The following is a 17,532-nucleotide window of genomic DNA, read 5'->3' on the forward strand; positions in this document are numbered from 1 at the left end:
CCTCCCCCAGAAATGGAGGCTAAGACTGAGCAGTTAAAGCCCAGTCCTGCCTCCCCACCCACCTCACCATTTTCAGCCTAGACATCTGTGATCAAGCTTTGCCATTTGACCGGAATTTGGGAGACCTCATGGGGACAGGGACTCTCAGCAACTGCAAGGAGACAATGAGCTACATAGATGCAGATACCAAAGTAATGTCAATCCATCTCAGACTCACCACCTGCATACTCCACCCAGAAGCAGGAGACCTGAGGCAGAGGGCTAAAAGTCAGCAGGGCAGGCTGGCCCCCTGGATGCCCAGGCAGGAGGCAAAAGTGCAGCTTGTCCTCCCCTCAACTCCTCTAGGGGCTGGAGGCAACTTCAGGAAAGGGTTTTCAAGCTAGCTTTCAGGCAAGCAGACCCCACAGAATCCTACAGGAAATTAATAATGATAGACCTCCCCCATTTAATTTGTAATCAATGCAGCAGGGACTCGCCTTCCACTCGGCAATCCAGTGGGAATATCTGCCATCACCATTTTGGAAGAAACAGGCTCAGGAGTGACCACAGACCTCACACTGTGAAAAGGTCAAGAAGTACAGGCAACTCTTTCTGGGTCCTACCCTCAGTTTCTCCACCTTAAAAGAGCACTTAACTCGTTCCTCCAGCTTGTTCTGGGGGTGGTGAAGGCTGGGGGGAGGGTGAGGAGCCGGGACGGGGGCGGGGGCGGTGCGGGGCAGGCGAGGGCAGCGCTGGGGGGCGGGGGGACACCGCGGGTGCATGCTAACACCGCTCATCATTAACAGAAACGCCCGAGAAAAACTGAGCGATTCCTCCGCTCCTGGCGCCACGCAAAATGCTTCGCAAGGTCCCCAGGGATGGGGGCGTTCATTATCCCCGTTTTGCAGACCTGGAAATCGAGGTTCCGGGAGGTGAAGCGACTCGCCCCAGGGCTCGCCGCTAGGAGAGGAGGCGCTGGGAACCCGCGCTACTCCCGGATCCGGGGCGCAAAGCAGGGCGCGGACACTCTCACAAAAACCACGAAGTCTCTTTTCTGGTTTCTTCCGGCCGAGGTGAGGGTCCGTTTATCAACTCGAATTCCCTAGGCGGCGCGGGGAGCGAGCCCAGCGGCTCAGAGCTGGGAGAAAGCCTTGGCCGCCCCTCCCCACTCGCACCCCTCCCCAGGCGTCCCCTCCCTGCGCGCCCCTTCCCCGCGCGCCCCCTTCCCGGGTGTCATTTTCCCCGCCGGCCCCTCCCCGTGCCGTCCCCTCCCCTTCTCCCCGAGTGCCCCCTCTCCGCGCGCCCCCTTCCCCGCGCGCCCCTCCCCGTGCCGTCCCCTCCCCTTCTCCGCGCGCCTCCCCTCCGCGCGCCCCCCTTCCCCGCGCGCCCCTCCTGGTGCCGTCCCCTCCCCTTTTCCTCGCGCGCCCCCTTCCGGCGCGCCCCCTTCCCCCCGCGCCCCCTCCTCTTGCCGTCCTCTCCCCGAGCGCCCCCCTCCCTGGAAGTCCCCTTCCCCGCGCGTCCACTCCCCGGGCGTCCCCTCTCCGCGCGCCCCCTCCCCGGGTGTCCCCGTCCCCGCGCGCCCCCACCCTCACCTAGCGTACTTCGTCTTCTGGAAATCCAGGAGCCGGGGAGCGAACATCGCGGCGATTCCATCAGCACCCAGCCCGGGGCTCCGACCAGCGGCGCTAGGAGGGAGCACGGAAGGGAGGGAGGGAGAGAGGGAGGCGGGGGCGCGGGAGCAGCAGGTAGGCGGGCGCGGGGCGGGGGCCGGCGGGGGGCGCGCGGAGCCCGAGCTGGCTGCGAGCCGAGCCTGAGCCCGAGACGCCGACGCCAAATCCCGAGCAGATGGTGGCGGGGGCGGGGTGAGAGGGGGGGCTCCGGGCCAATCGCCTTAGTCCCTGCGGCCTTGGCCCCCTCCGGGTCCCCGGAGGACCCCTCCAGCAGTGGCTGCGCGGAGGAGGAGGGAGAGGGAGGGATGGGGGGGCTTCCGATTGCAGCACCCCCCTCTCCCGGTGTGCCCTCCTCCTCCCGTAGTTTTCGGAGCGAGGTGACAGCCTGCTAGACGGAGCCCCGCTGCCCCCTCCCCCACCCACCCCCATCCCCGGCTGGGGCTGGGCTGGAACGGGAGCGGACAGTGCTGGCGCGCCAGCCATTCAGGCCCCTGGCGTGGCCGGCGGGGAGTAGACTTGTAGCTAGCGCTCCCCCCGCGGCCAGCGCCTCCTGCCTCCGAGCGCCTGCGAGGCGCGACGGCCCCAGGGGATCTGCCCGGGAATGGCGGCAGTCTCTGGGGAACCTCTCCACTTCCAGAGGCTATGACTCTAGGGACCCTCACGACCCCCAGGCAGGGACACACGCATTTGGCTGTGGGATTGCAGCGTACCCAGGATCTGCCCACCCCTCTCTGATCTTGTGCAAGATCCAGCTCTCTCCTTTAGGAGATCTTGGCCCCGGGTTATGGGCTTTGGGAAAGCACCCACGGGAGCAGATGACACCTTTGGGGGCTGTGGGAGGCAGAACAGCCTTCAACGTGGAAGGACAGATGCCCAAACTGAAAGACAAGCACCTCCTTCTCCCTTTCCTCCTCAAACCCCAGCTCCTTTCTATTTGTTATAGCAACTTTTTATTTGAGATCCTACTACACATCCAGAAAATAATCCCACCCATGGCAAAGAGACCCTATGGAATTCATTTCTGCCCTCCAGATGTTGGGTGCAGCCACTTGGCGGGCGTTGGTGTTGGTGGGGACTTGCAGGTACAAGTATTCAGAGGCTGCAGAGGGGCCAGGGCAGGCTGGAGGTGGGGACCAGGAAAGGGATCTAGGGATGCTTATGAGGTAAAATCCACTAGACCCTGCTGATGCATTAGAAATAGAGGGTGGCCACTGGGCTTCTGGCTGGCCCTGCTGGGTGGGGATGTGGAGGGAGGAGGAAGAGATCAGAGGAGGAGCTGCAGGGAGGTGAGGGAAGATGTGAGTTGGGTTTTGGCCAAGTGATCTTGAGGTCAAGAGTGGAAGCCTGGGCGTATAGAATGTGATGGATCAGAGGGTCCCCTAGGGCAGCCAGCCCACCCTGTGAAGAGATGCTGGGAAGGAAGAGCTGGAAGGTCCCTTGGAGCTGCAGGTTTTGAATTGCTCATCTGGACTTACCAGAGCGGCGACTTCCAGGATGATAGCCAGCCACCAGCCTCCTGCGTCTGTTTATTTCTACATTAAATAAAAGGAAATGCAATTTGAAATGCAGCTCTTTGGTCATATAAGCCACACTGCAAGTGCTCAACAGCTACATGTGACCAGTGGCTGCTATATCAGACCATTTCCAACACCGCAGAAAGTCCTGTGGGGCAACATGGCTCTAGAAGATCAGGAAGTCAATCAGGTGGGCGGTGAGCAGCCACTGGAAGTGAAACAGAAAAGACATCCCTTCCAGAGTGCATGGTGCCAGGGGAGAGAAAGTCATGTTCAAGAAACTTTTGTTTCAGTTGTCTTATATACATTTTGTGTGCTGGTCAGGATAGAAAATGTCTTTTTGCCAGGGGTCATGGTTAAGAGCGGGTGAGGCTCATGGCTACAGGGAACAGGGGACTGTCCCAAGGTCACACAACCAGAGGAGCTGCCCTGAAGCCCAGCTTCCCAGGCTCTGAACTCCAAACACGCATTTCATGGCCTCTTCTCAGACCTTGATCTCCATCACCATTGTTGTGACCCCGTCCCTAAGCCTTATCATCAGCCCCACTAGGACACACTGTCCCCAGGTGCCAGCCATACCTCCTCCTCAGCCCTCAACTTTAATTCCCAAAAAGGTCCCTGCTGGCTTTCTAAAAGTGAAAGAGATCAGAGGCCTGATCTCCCTGAGGCCCCTTCTGGGGAAGTCCAGGGCAGGCCTGAGGCATCAATTGTTGACCACAGCTGCCCAGAGGCTGAGGGAAGCCACAGGTGTGGGAGCAGACCTCCCCAGGCTGCTGGCTCGCAGGCCTCCTCCCGGCCCCCAGCCAGCCCTCGAAGACCTTCAGCTTGTCTTGGCCACAGGCTCAGTAGGGCCCCAGAGGAGACCCCTGAAGGGAAACAAACCTAGAAATGGATTTTCTTTTTCTCCAAGAACAAAACAAGTTGAATAAGAAATAAGTTACTATTTTTACTGCTGAGATCCAGTTGTTATAGCAACTGAGGGCCTGACTCCAGCTTGTGAAGGAGACAGGGTGGGCACCAGGGGTGGCAGCAGCCACTGGACAAACCTTGGGCTCCTGATCCTGGGGCCTTCCAGGACCCCCACCTCCCCTCTCCTCTGGTTCTGCCCCCCTCCCCAACAGAAGTCCACCTGTGCCCACTTGACCATGGCCAGTGCTCCCTGACGACTTCTCCCTTTGATGCAAGCCCACCTCCTGCTCACTGCATGGTCTCAGGACCCCCAAGCTTGTCACTGAGCCTGTCCATCACCACTCCTGGGAGGGTCACTGTGGCCTGTCTCCAGATACAACCTACAGCCCCTGCCATAGCAACCACTCACGATCACCTGAGCGCCCAGCCCCCCCAACTGCTCCTGGCCAAAACCCAACGCATCTTCTCTGGGGCTCTGCTGCTACTCCTCTGACCCCTCCCCATTAGGCCACCCCATACCACCCCCTGGGCCAGGCTGGCCATGGCTGGGAGCTCTGAAGGTGGCCTTCCAGGATCCAAGATACACCTCCACCACCATCTAGCCTTGTGCGCTGAACCCAGGTGCTTCCCACTCAACGAGGCTTGGTTTCCCCACTTGTAAAGTGGAAGTAACAGCGCCTGCTTTGCAGCTTTACCAAAGGAACAAAGGCAGCCTGGGTCAGACGTTTTTATTGGAAATGTGCTACCCCCTTAGTACCCTCCGTAGCTCTGCATGACAGGAGATGTTCCTAGTTCACGGACAAGGAGCCGTTCTCAGGCAGGCTGTCCCACACCAAGCCAACAGACCTACACCTGTCTCCCTGAATGGACACTGATTAAGCTCTTACTATCTTCCTGGCTCTTTGAAGAGGAAGAGTGGCAAGCAGGGAGGGAGAGAAACCTCCCCCCCAACCACCCATGCTTTTCACCCCTTCCCTGACCACATCACCAATCCCCTCCCATGAAGCCAACCTCTGCCATCCGTCCCCAGGACCCCACAGCACCCTCTGCCTTGATTCTCCTCCTCCCTCCTGGTGACTTCCGTCCCCAATCAGTAGATATGACACGGGCATCTACTATGTGCCTAGCAGTGTCTGGAAACAAAGTCCCCATTGTTTCAGCCTCGCCAGGCCACCAACCCTCCCTACCAGAGCGACTTTCTGAAACACAAGTCTGATTAAGTTCCTCTCCCTACAACCCTTCAGTGGCTCCCCTTGCCTTCAGGATAGTCAGGATAAAACAGCCTCGCCCACCACCCACACCCAATAAATGAATCCAAACAGACTCCCCAAATGTGTATGGCTTTCTAGAACTCTGTGACTATGCAGATGCTATCCCCTCTACCCCACCCCACCCCCAGACATTCTTCCTCAAGTTGTCTGGCAGGTCTCTATTTCTTTTTTTTTTTTTTTTCAGGTCTCTATTTCTTCTTCCAGACCCAGTTCAAAGGTCTCCTTTGCAAGAGCTTTTAGGGAACTGTCTTCTCCTTCCTTTTGTGCCAGCTCCAGAGCCCCACGGAAACATCCCGTCCATGCCCACCAGCCAAACACTGCCTGATGACGTACCTGCGGGGAGGCTTATTGACTGGTTACAGGGTGGAGGAGGGCCTACCATGGGGAACCGAAGATGGCTCCTCCAGGGAGGTCAGGAAGGACTTATGACAGAATTTGTATTTGCCTTAAGTGCTTGAGGGAGTTCAAGGAAGTGGGACTGTGCTTTTATTTTTTCATTTTTTTAAAAAAGATTTTGTTTATTTATTCATGAGAGACACACAGAGAGAGACAGAGGCAGAGGGAGAAGCAGGCTCCACGCAGGGAGTCCGATGTGGGACTCGATCCCAGGAATCCAGGTTCATGCCCTGAGCCAAAAGCAGACGGCCAACCGCTGAGCCACTCAGATGTCCCAGGGGCTGTGCTTTTAGATATTCTCAGGAAGCAGGACTCATTCTTGATGGGATATCTTAATAAGTCTTCCCTAGAATGGGGAAAGTGCAGGGTGAGGGTGGAGCTGTGATTGACAAATCAGTGACAGTCATTTGATTAGCCAGGAGGGTAGAGATATTTGGTATTTTTGTGCTTTGCACAGGGACCTTAATTTGATCTGTGGTTAGACAAACTTTCAAGCTGGTTTTGCTCTCTGTCTCACTGTATCAGGGTCACAGAACAGCGTTGTCAGACATGGGTGGACAGTATGTGTCATCAGGCCAGTTCCTGGCTGGCAAGGGAGTGGGGGGTGGCTCATTGTCCTTTCTCAGTCCTCTGCTGTGAGATCAACTTCCAGCCCTCCACCTCCTAACCTTTGGGGACCATGACCACCCACCTGCAGGGCCAGGTGCAAGGTAAACAGTCACCTCAGGGTAGACAGGCAATGAATGGATGGTAGGCAGCTGGCACACATAACTTTTCTGTCTGTGGCTTTGCCACCAGCTAGCTATATTTTTCTGATGTGCAAAATGGGAAGAAGGAGAAGAATCACAGATCAAGATCCTGTGCTGGGTGCTTTGTGTGCATCAATCTGGTTTGCATGCATCCCTCTCTCCACACTTGCCCAGAGGTGAGCAGGTGCAACAGTGGACGCTGTGGGAACATTACTTCGCTGACTTTGGGCCAGTGGCGCTCAAATTTTAGCACTTTTTGCAAAGCTTCTAACAGTGCTGATGCCAGGGCCCCCTTCACAGGGACCCTGGCTCAGTTGGTTGGAGAGCCACTAAGTACCTATATGGTTTTACAGGTATGCTGGACAATCCTGAAGTCCATCCGGGTCTAGGGTATAAGTCTTTTTCCCCTGGTCACCGACCCAGTGAGGTCGGGTTCCCCCTCCCAGATCTCACTGTCCATGCTTTTCTGTGAACACCACCCAATAGACGTACCTCTGGATTGGATTTAAGACCATAAGGGTCTGGACACCTGGGTGGCTCAGGGGCTGAGCATCTGCCTTTGGCCCAGGGCGTGATCCCGGGTCCCAGGATTGAGTCCCACATCGGGCTCCCTGCATGGAGCCTGCTTCTCCCTCTGCCTATGTCTCTGCCTCTCTCTCTCTCTGCATCTCTCATGAATAAATAAATAAAATCTAAAAACAAAACAAAACAAAACCATAGGGGTTAAGGTTAAAGTGGAGTGCACTCAGCAGACAGGCAGGAATAGTTTTCAAATCCTCCATCAGCCCCTCAAACCCCAAGGAATATGGCAGCAAACATAGTGGAAGCTCAAATACCCACACTGAAGCTGTCCTCCAGCACCAAGCTACAAACTTGCAAATGTTACTCCTTTCAAGGTTTTATAGTTTCTCCATCACTCTCTGTACCTTCAAGTAAGATCTGATTTGGGGAACAAAGTCAAAAGAAAAAAAAATTAAATTTCCCAGCAACTTAACAGCCCATCGACAAGTCTTTGGGAGTCTGAGTGACTTTCTTTTCACAACTCAACTGCCTTCACGTGAATGCTTCGCTAAGGACCAAAGGCAATCTTACCTTAACATTATCCCAAACTTAGGATTCTGGAAGTCTCCTTTATTTTTTTTTAAGAAGATTTTATATATATATATATATTTTTTAAAGATCTATTTATTTATTCATGATAGACACATAGAGAGAGAGGCAGAGACACAGGCAGAGGGAGAAGCAGGCTCCATGCAAGGAGCCCGATGTGGGACTCTATCCCACGACTCCAGGATCGCGCCCTGGGCCGAAGGCAGGCACTAAACCGCTGAGCCACCGAGGGATCTCCTATTTATATAATTGACAGAGAGAGAGCATGCACGTGCACAAGCAGGAGGAGTAGGGAAAGGGGAAAGTAGGCCCTCTGCTGAGCAGGGAGCCCAATATGGGGCTCAGTCCCAGGACCCTGAGATCATGTGTGACCTGAGCTGAAGGCAGATGCTTAACTGATTGAGCCACCCAGGTGCCCCTGTAAGTCTCCTTCAACATATAAAAATTTCTTTGGAAATTTCCGTTATTTTTACCTCCTCCCCCAGGAGATTTTTGTCGGCAATCATCCTCTAAGCCTATGGCCTATAGATATACATCTGAAGAGTCTCCCAACTAGGGTTTTACTAGACAGTAATAAATGCCTTTTTCCTAACAACAGCTAGCTCCTCAAGGTCCTGGAAACTTTGCTTCCAAATTCCTTAGAGACTTAAGCTCTCCCCAACCCCCTCTCAACTTAAAAGTATAAAATCAGCCACTCCTCACAACCCCAGGGCAGCTCTTCCTGCCCACGTGTCCTGTCCCCGTGCTTTAATAAAACCACATTTTGTACCAAAGACGTCTCAAGAATTCTTTCTTGACCCTTTGCTCCCGATCTCCAACACTTCCTACATTATATATCTATATCTATATCTTATCAATAACCTATCTAATCTATATCTTATCTATAATCTACCTACACATATATGCATGTGGATATATACATGTACACATATATGTATACACACACTCATATATAGTTTATATATACTTGTATATCTCAGATTTTATAATATATATTCCAGATTTTATTTGATACATGTGGTTAAATAATTAAATATTCAATTTAGTAAAGATGTAATCGGTTTTACTAATCGATTCATGAATTGGTCAGCATCCCATCTAGCAGGCAGAGGGGAGTTCCACTGGGCTGCCAGAAAGGAAAGGTTTTTATTTTTTATTTTATTTTATTTTTTTAATATTATAACCCTTCTTTTTTTTTAAGATTTTGTTTATTCATTAGAGACACAGAGAGGCAGAGACATAGGCAGAGGGAGAACCAGGCTCCCCACGGGGAGCCTGATGTGGGACTCAATCCCAGGATCCCAGGATCATGCCCTGAGCTAAAGGCAGAAGCTCAACCACTGAGCCACCCAGGAGTCCTGAAAGGAAAGATTTTTAAAGGCAGGGAGAGAATGGAAAAAGGACATTATTAGCAAAGAATGCATTATTTTAGACAAGTTTACCCTCCTAAGTGGAATGGAAAATGTCTATCCGTAAATTTCCTAGTGCTGACCAGGAAATTCCAGGTTGATGAGTTAAAGGTTACTTTGGGGGGTAGAGGGGGTAGTTAAAGGTTACTTTGGGGGGTAGAGTTAAGTTAGGTATTAAGTCCTGGTTTTCTCACATGAGGCTTTTAAGATAAGTGACTCCATTTGGGCTTCCTTTTTAGCAATGTATGTACAACTGCTGGAGAGTTTGTCCAACCAGGATCCCCTGTCCCTTGTCATCACTCAGAGCTGGGACTCTGACACCCCTCTCTTTGTTCAGCCTGATGGAGCAGGACTTGTCCTTGTCAGGTGGCAGGGGGAAAAACCTGTCTCTTGTATAGCTTTGTGGTCCCTGAGCCAGCTTCAGTTCTTCCCAGGAAGGAAAAGGAGCAGCTCCCAGGAACCAGCTTGTTCCAGCTTGGGTTCCTGGGAAACAGGCTCTGGGAGGAGATTAAGCACAAGGAGGTCAATTAGGGGATTATTCTTGGGGTGAATGGCAAGGGAAGGGGGGAGTCCCATACACCTGTCACTGGGTGCAGCTGCAAAAAAGGGGTGCCGGGTGGGCACAGCAATCCCCCAAAGGGCCTGACAGCTAGGAGGGTACCTCCTCATTCCTGGAGATTGCCTCCTATTACTGGGGACCTCCCTGCTCTGAACTATCCAGGTTCTTCCTGGGTCGCCTGTACTCTGGTCCTAGCCTCCTACCTCCTCCAAATGAATGCCCTTCTCCTGTCTGCTCCACTCCTGACTTAGCCCAGAATCCAAATCCTGAGCTTCCAAACCAGTAGAGATGAGAATTGGGGGAGGGGGTGTGTGTGGGGCAGATTATAATCTGGGTTATCTGGTCTCTATCTTCCAGACATCCTTCATCTCAGCACTGCGTCCCCAGGAGTTACCATCCAAATCCTGGAGGAAGCCAAATTACCTCTGCCTTTGCAAAGTGCCCAAGGGCACCATTCAAAGGACAATAATGCTGGAGAGACTTGCATGCAGGTTGAAGCTAAATTCAAATCCAGGGCCTCCATTGACTGAGGGACCTCAGATTTAAAACAAAAAAAAACCAACAACAACCAGGCAGGTAATATCAGTAATGATAACCTGAATTGTCAGAAGAATGAAGGAGGAGGTAACTTCCCCACCTGAGGTGATTGTCCTCTGGCTTTTTTTTTTTTTTTTAAGATTTATTTATTTATTTATTTATGATAGACAGAGAGAAAGAGAGAGAGAGGCAGAGACACAAACAGAGGGATAAGCAAGCTCCATGCCGGGAGCCCGACTCAGGACTCAATCCCGGGACTCCAGGATCTCGCCCTGGGCCAAAGGCAGGCGCTAAACCGCTGAGCCACCCAGGGATCCCCTGTCCTCTGGCTCTTTATTTAAAAATTTTCCCTGGGGCCCCAAGAGAAAATATCATTTTCTAAATATTCATGATAATGGGTGTGATGCGGTAAGTAGATTTTAAAATTTTGTTCTGGTTTTATATGTACAAGAAACACAAAACATCATTGAATGTTAAAAAGAAAACCACAGGACCAAAATGATGTCACTGCAGGTAAGGCCCCGCCAGTCAACCAACACTTGGTACCTAATCCAACTGCAGTTTCAACCTCCCAGAAACGTAATCTTTTTTTCTTTTTTGGAAACGTAACCTTTAACACATCAACATGCGAGTTCCCGGTCAGCTCTAGGAAATTGACTTAATGGATCCTATCCATTCCCCTTACGAGGGTGACCTTGCCTAAAACAACAGATTCTTTGCTAATAATTGCCCCTATCATTTTTTTTAAGATTTTATTTATTTATTCATAAGAGACACAAAAAGAGGCAGAGACATAGGCAGAGGGAGAAGCAGGCTCCCTGCGGGGATCCTGGATATGGGACTCGCTCCCAAGATCCTGGGATCACGACCTGAGGCAGACGCTCAACACCTGAGTCACCTAGGTGTCCCAGTTTCTGCTATCTTTAAACACCTTTCCTTCTCTGTGGCCCTTTGGAGCTCCCCTCTACTTGCTGGATGAGATGATGCCAGACACATGAATTGATTGGGAAAGCCAACCAGATCTTTAACATTTCCTTGGTTGAATTTTTGTTACTGAACACTAGACGGGTATGGATTGTGCTTTTCTCAACACTTAGGACTTTGGAACCACTGATTTGAATTGTTACTGACTCTAAGAGGACCTGGGTGGAGAAGGAAGTGGCTGGGGATCCAGGCTCCATCCAGCCCCTTACCACAAACAACTCACATCCTCTACCTGGGCCTCAGGTTTTTCATCTCTAAAGGGAAGCTATTCCAGTTCTAAAATTAAGATATAACAATACCAAAAGAAGAACAAAATTGGAGTAATCATACCATGTGATTTCAAGATCGACTATAAAGTTGTGGTAATCAAGACATTATGGATGTGGGGAAGGAATGAACACCTAGATCAGTGGGATAAAATGTAGAAAGCCTGATAACAGGCCCTTTATTTTTTTACAAAGATGTCAAGGTAATTAATGGAGAAAAAAACAGTCTCTTCAACAAAGGGTGCTGGAGAAACTGGACAATCATATGCAAAAGAAAATTGTTCCTTCCCTATCTCACACCATATACAGAAATTAGTTCACAGGCTTCAATGCTTTCTAGCAGCTAGGGGACAGGGGTAAGCAGAAGTTGGTGACAAAGGGATACAAGATATTTGGGAGGTGGTGAAACTGTTCTGTATCTGGCTTGTGAAGGTATAAATCTTTCAAAACTCATAGAACTGTACACTTCATAAGAGGAAATTTTGCTGTATGTTAATTATACTTCAATAAAATTAAAAAGACCTAAAATTTATATAACAATTTTTAAAGGTTATTTACTTATTTATTCATGAGAGACACACAGAGAGAGGCAGAGACATAGGCAGAGGGAGAAGTAGGCTCCCTGCAGGGAACCTGATGTGGGACTCGATCCCAGGACCCCAGGACCACAACCCGAGCCAAAGACAGACACTCAACCACTGAACCACCCAGGAGCCCCTGTATAACAATTTTTTAAAAGGCCATATCTTTGTACCTGCCCTCTGTGTGTAGATGTAGGAAAGGTAAAGAGCAAGTGTGTGGTACTCATAGGCCCAGTTACTGCTATAATTGAGAATTATAAGCTTTAAGTGACATTAGTCACAGAAGAAATGTTCAGTGTTCAAATTTCTGGGAGCTGACTACCAGCTCCAACATTCAGCCCTACTCTCACCGAGGCCTCTCTGACATGCCCCAGCCCTCGTTCACCTTTGTCCAGTCTGCCCCACTCACCCACCTCTTGGTTACTGGACGCCCCTGATCCCAGACCCCCTAAGAAGATTCAGAGCCCAGGATCCAGCCTTAGAAGAGCCCCCTTGGGTCCAATGCTTGGGCCCTGCTGGCCTCTTGTGGCCAGAAGCAGAATTATCACATGATCGCAAGTTAAAACAAGTCTAGGAGCTGGCTCAATCTGAGCGTGTCTGGGGGTGAGAACGGGCCTGCTCACCCACCATCCTGAGTATAAATTAGAGCGACCTTCTCAGCAATACGTGTCAATATGTAGAATGCACGGACCTTTGCCCCATGACCCCAGCCCCGGGAATCACAGATGACATCTTCTTGAAAATGTATTTCCTCTAGTTCTAAATAAGAGAGAAAAGAGGAACATTCTCATCCTCGTGTTAAGTGAAACCATGAGAATGTAATCAGCCAAACCCAGAATGTGGGGCCAATTTGCAGGACAGCTGATCCTGTCTCTTCAGCAAATGCCTGGCATAAAAACTGGGGGTTGGAAGACTCTTTTGATTAAAAAAAGAGAGAGAGAGAAAGAGAAAGAGAGACTTCCAGATTCATCAACCAATATCACGTAGAGCCATAGTTTAGATCCTGGTTCAGAGGAACCAATGGTAAAAGGATGTCTAAGCCACAATCAGGGGAGTGGATTCCCAACCGTGTAGTAGATACAAAGGGATAATTGGGACAATGGCATTGCAGCCATGTTAAAAAAAAAAGGTGGGGGGTGTTTCTGATATGTATCCTAAAGTGCACCTGGGTAAAATGAAGCGGTACCTGGGATTTACTTCTCAAATATTCCTAACAGGTGTCAGGGAGCAAACCAGAATGGCAAAATTTAGCCCGCTGTTGAAGCTGAGTAGTGGATGTAAGAAACTCATTGTGTTTTTCTATCTGTTTTTAGTATGTGTGAAATTATCCATAGTAGTGTTTTGTTTCATTTCATTTTGTTTTAATTTTTAAGTGCTAAAAGGGGAAGGGAACAGGCAACAGGTGGGGACGTGGTTGACAGGATGGTTAGGGATATTGGTCAGCCTTGGTTCCCAGGAGTTCTGTGCGGCGGAGACCTGGAATATGGGAGGCTGGAGTGGGGCAGACTGTAGGCAAAGGGAAAGTCTTCAAGGTGGGAAAGAGGGAAGAGAGATAGGAAGGATCAAGACAGGGCTGGGAGTAGAGGGAAGATGGTCCCAAGTGCGATGGAAGAGTGAGCAGAGCTTGGACAGAACACGTACTTCTAAACTGTGATGAGGAAATTGGATTTTGTTGGGAATTGGGATGGAGAAGGTGTCCAGGTTCCCATTGCCTTTTAGGATTCCTCTGAGCAGAGGCACCTGAGTGGCTCAGTGGATGAACGTCTGCCTTTGGCTCGGGTCGTGGTCCCAAGGTCCTAGGATTGAGTCCTACGTCAAGCTCCCTGCATGGAGCCTGCTTCTCCCTCTGCCATGAAAACAAGGCCTGCCACCCCATCCAGTCCCATGGCTCACTTGTAGAACATGAGCATCAGTCCCAGAAATTCTGGTCCCCACCCCAGCTCAGCTGAAGCAGCCCAGGGTCCCGCCCAGAGGAAATGGCAGGATCCGGGATAAGGAGCTCAGCGACTGTGCCAGAGAGGACCGACTTCCTGCAGAGCCCAGAGTTGAAAACTCCAAGCCTGAAGGGAAATCTGGCAGATTCCCACAGCCCTCCTGGAATTCTGGACAGCTCTGGGAGCCAGGAAGACTGTACCCACACCAGAGCATTCAGAGCAGCACTCAGGGTACACTTGAAGGCATTCCCCATACTGTACCCAGCTGTGTCAGAACATGTGAAGCCTCATTGCCACAAGGAGCTTACAAGAACTTTGGACCTGCATTTACTGAACAGTTAGCTACTGCTACTCAGTGTGGTCTCCCAAGCTGCGGTTTATTTATTTATTTTTTAAAGATTTTATTTATTCATGATAGACATAGAGAGAGAGAGAGAGAGAGAGAGAGACAGAGAGAGAGAGGCAGAGACACAGGCAGAGGGACAAGTAGGCTCCATGCAGGGAGCCCGACGTGGGACTTGATCCCAGATCCCAGATCCCAGGACCACACCCTGGGCAGGCGCTAAACCGCTGAGCCACCCAGGGACCCCAAGCCGGGGTTTAAAATGATATCCCAGTCAACACTGGCCATCTGGAAGATGGTGCGTATGCCCAGGGCTATTCCTCTCAGGAGAGACCATAGAAAGAATTCTGAACTACTAGCTTCTGGCTGAACATAAGGCAGAAAGAAGTGAACCCTCTGAGTTGTCTATGTTGCTTCTATGTCACATGCATAGCAGTAACAGGCAAAAATCTAACTTCTGAGGGGCTTATGCGCAACTTTGACCCATCAGTGGCTCATGCTGAACCAGGGACAATCCTAGAGAGGCAGGTTAAAAGGCAAAAAGAAGAGGTAAAAAATCTGAGTGGTGGTATCAGAGATTTCACGCAGTAGGATTGGGGGATGCGGGAGTGGGATGATTTCTCAGAATCAGTCCAACCAAGTCACTGAACAAACAGACAAATTACAAATGTGATCATCCTATAGATGCAGGAACGCTTTTGATCAAATCCAACCACATTCCATGGTAAAACTCAACTAACCAGGAAAAGAAGGGAATTTCACCCACGTGATATACTGGCAAACTCGTGAATCAAATAAATACAAGCTTTGAAAATGGAGCTTTTTAGCAAAAAGTGTACCAGGCAGATCAAATGGTGACTGTTCTCTGGGGACGGGGCTTTTGGGGAGCTCCAAGTCCTTTCCGCCCCCTCCAGTGACTGTGAGGCTGCTTGTTTTTATACCTGTCATTGTTGCAAGGCTGCTGGTTTTCAAGGCTACCATGAATTATGGAGGGAGAGATGGGATTAGGGAAAATGAAAATGCCGCAGATCTTCTCACTGCTTTTACAGAGATTCAGCTGTTTTGCTGTTTATATTAATGCTTCTTAGATTGTTGCAAGCCTGTAGTTAATTTCCAGAGTTCCAGAAAAGTGGATTTTGATCCTTTTTTTAATGCTCTCTTTGCTTTTGTGGAGGAATGGTTTTCAGAGGTTCTTGCTCCACTACTCTGGAAGGGCTTGCTCCCATTCATTCAATCTCCACAGCACTCTTAAGAGGTGAATTATTCTAGCCCTTAACGTTGTCAAGGAAGCGGATGCTCAGACAGGTTATGCGACTTACTTAAGGAGATGGACCTCAAGGGAGTCTGAACCTGGATTCGAACCTCTGGATGCCTGTCTGATTTCAGAGCTGTGTGGGCTCTGACATCTCTCCCACTGCCTCACTTCGTGCCATCACTCTTTTACTCAGGCCTCAGTTCCCTCCTCTGTGCCAGCTGTTCAACCCACAGGTTTATTTAGAAACTCGCCTGCGGGAGGATTGCTCATCTCTGAATGTTGCACATAAGAAGAATACTTGAGGAGTGTTTGAAGCACCAGTAGATGATGGTTCTGCTCTAAGGTTGAAAAGAGGAAGCTCTTCTTCATGGGGTTGGCATCAGGCCAGTTAGCTGGGCACTCCGGAGGTGATGATAGAAGCTCCGGGGCATCTTTCTGGCTCTACCTGCCATCAGGAATGTCAGTTCATGACGTCTCCAGGTGAGCTGGGACGTGAGGGTGCATTTCTGAATGACACATAGGTCAAGCTCTTGGATGCAAATCCAGCCTACTTCTGGCACCACTCATCGGTGGTTCCCAATGCCACCCAGGTAGTAGAGCAGTAGAAAGAAATGGGGTGAGTGGGCAGCAGCCCTTTGCTCCAGCCCATTCTGGCCACCAGGAATGGGGGCCAGAGTTTAGCTCTTCAGGCACGAAGTTCCCACTATTCTAGGTAATGGGAACACACAGTGAATGAGACAGGAGGGGGCGTTTTGTGGTCCACTGGAAAGTGATAAATCTTATCTAGAAATAGAAAGTAAGGAGAGGGATAGGGAATGTGAGAAAGTGTGGAGGTTACCATTTAAAAAAAAAGATTTTATTTATTCACTTGAAAGGAGAGAGAGAGAGAGCATGTGTGAATAAGCACAAGCTAGGGGAAAGGGGCAGATGGAGAGGGAGATGCAGGCTCCCCCCTGAGCAGGGAGCCCAATGAGCTCGATCCCAGGACCCCAAGATCATGACCTGAGCTGAAGGCAGATGCTTTGGAGGTCACCATTTTTAATAGGTTATCCAGGTATCATACCACATCTCTTCTGATCAATAAATTACTCAAGGCAAAGGAAGCTTGACAGTAGGCTCATGCCCTTGGAATTCACCATCCTTATCACATGTCTTATTGCCCACAGATGGTAGAATGGCTTCCTGAAGGTTTGGCTGTGGCCCCCGCTAAGAGACCACACCCTGTGAGGTTGAGACAGCATTCTACAATATGCAGTACATGCCATCAACTGAGAGTAAAGGTGGTAGTGTATCCTTGCATACGACAGCTGAGAATCCACTGAAAAATTTTTTGTTTCCATTCACACAACCCTGGGCTCCCTGGATTTTGAGATTCTAGTACCAAAAGGACCCCTGTTACTCAGGGAACAGAGTCATGATTCTGGTAAATTGGAAACTGAGTCTACCCCCGGCCATTTGGAGATCTTCATTGGCTGAACCAATGGAGTGAGATGAAGTTATTATCTTGGATGAAATAACAGATTCTGATAAGCAAGGGGAAATTTGGTGGCTTTTCAAAACGAAGTCGAGGACTGTGTCTAAAACCTGGAGGATTTATCAGACACCTCTTTGTGTGCCTTTGTTCAAAAATAATGCCTCCCCCCACCACGCAAAAAAATAATGGCCCACAGGAAACTGTGCCAACTGATAAAGACAGAACCACTAAAGACATTGCTCCTGCACGATACCTTGATTTCATGATTGGAGATGGGCTATATGGGCATCCACATATGTATATTTAAGCATGTACGCATGTGATATACCCATATGGTCAACCACAAAAATCAAGACCTAGATCAGTTCCAGCACTCCAGCTGGCTCTCTCTTGCCCCTTGCAACCAATCCCCCACCAGAGGGAACCACAACTCTGCCTAGTTTTGACTTCATATAAATGGACTCATACAGTATATATTCTCATATGGTATCTGGCTCTTTTCACTCAATATTGTATCTGTAAGATTCATTCACTTGTATATGGCCTTTCAATTGCTCTGTAGTATTCTTTGGCATGAATGTACCACAATTTG

General features: G+C 50.1%; 1 protein-coding gene and 1 long non-coding RNA gene across 9 annotated transcripts in view; one reads left to right on the top strand and one right to left on the bottom strand.

Moving 5' to 3' along the window:
* LOC140638837 (monocyte to macrophage differentiation factor 2-like) overlaps positions 1–1,756 on the bottom strand; it is a 127,126-nt gene extending 125,370 nt beyond the window's left edge. For 2 of the 8 annotated variants that reach the window (XM_072836855.1, XM_072836854.1), the window contains exon 1: positions 1,572–1,727. In XM_072836855.1, coding sequence (XP_072692956.1) covers positions 1,572–1,618 — 47 coding nt within the window. In that variant the 5' untranslated portion in view covers positions 1,619–1,727. Of the gene's footprint in view, positions 1–1,571 lie in introns of all 8 variants that reach the window. The other 6 variants (XR_012035796.1, XR_012035797.1, XR_012035798.1 and 3 more) reach the window with 6 other exon arrangements.
* On the top strand, positions 740–3,213 carry LOC140638839 (uncharacterized). The gene is made up of 2 exons (XR_012035801.1): positions 740–1,052; positions 2,593–3,213. It is a non-coding gene; the product is annotated as an uncharacterized lncRNA (long non-coding RNA).
* The last annotated feature ends 14,319 nt before the right edge of the window (positions 3,214–17,532 follow it).

Source organism: Canis lupus, chromosome 8, assembly GCF_048164855.1.
Source record: "Canis lupus baileyi chromosome 8, mCanLup2.hap1, whole genome shotgun sequence".
Taxonomy (NCBI): Eukaryota; Metazoa; Chordata; class Mammalia; order Carnivora; family Canidae; genus Canis; species Canis lupus.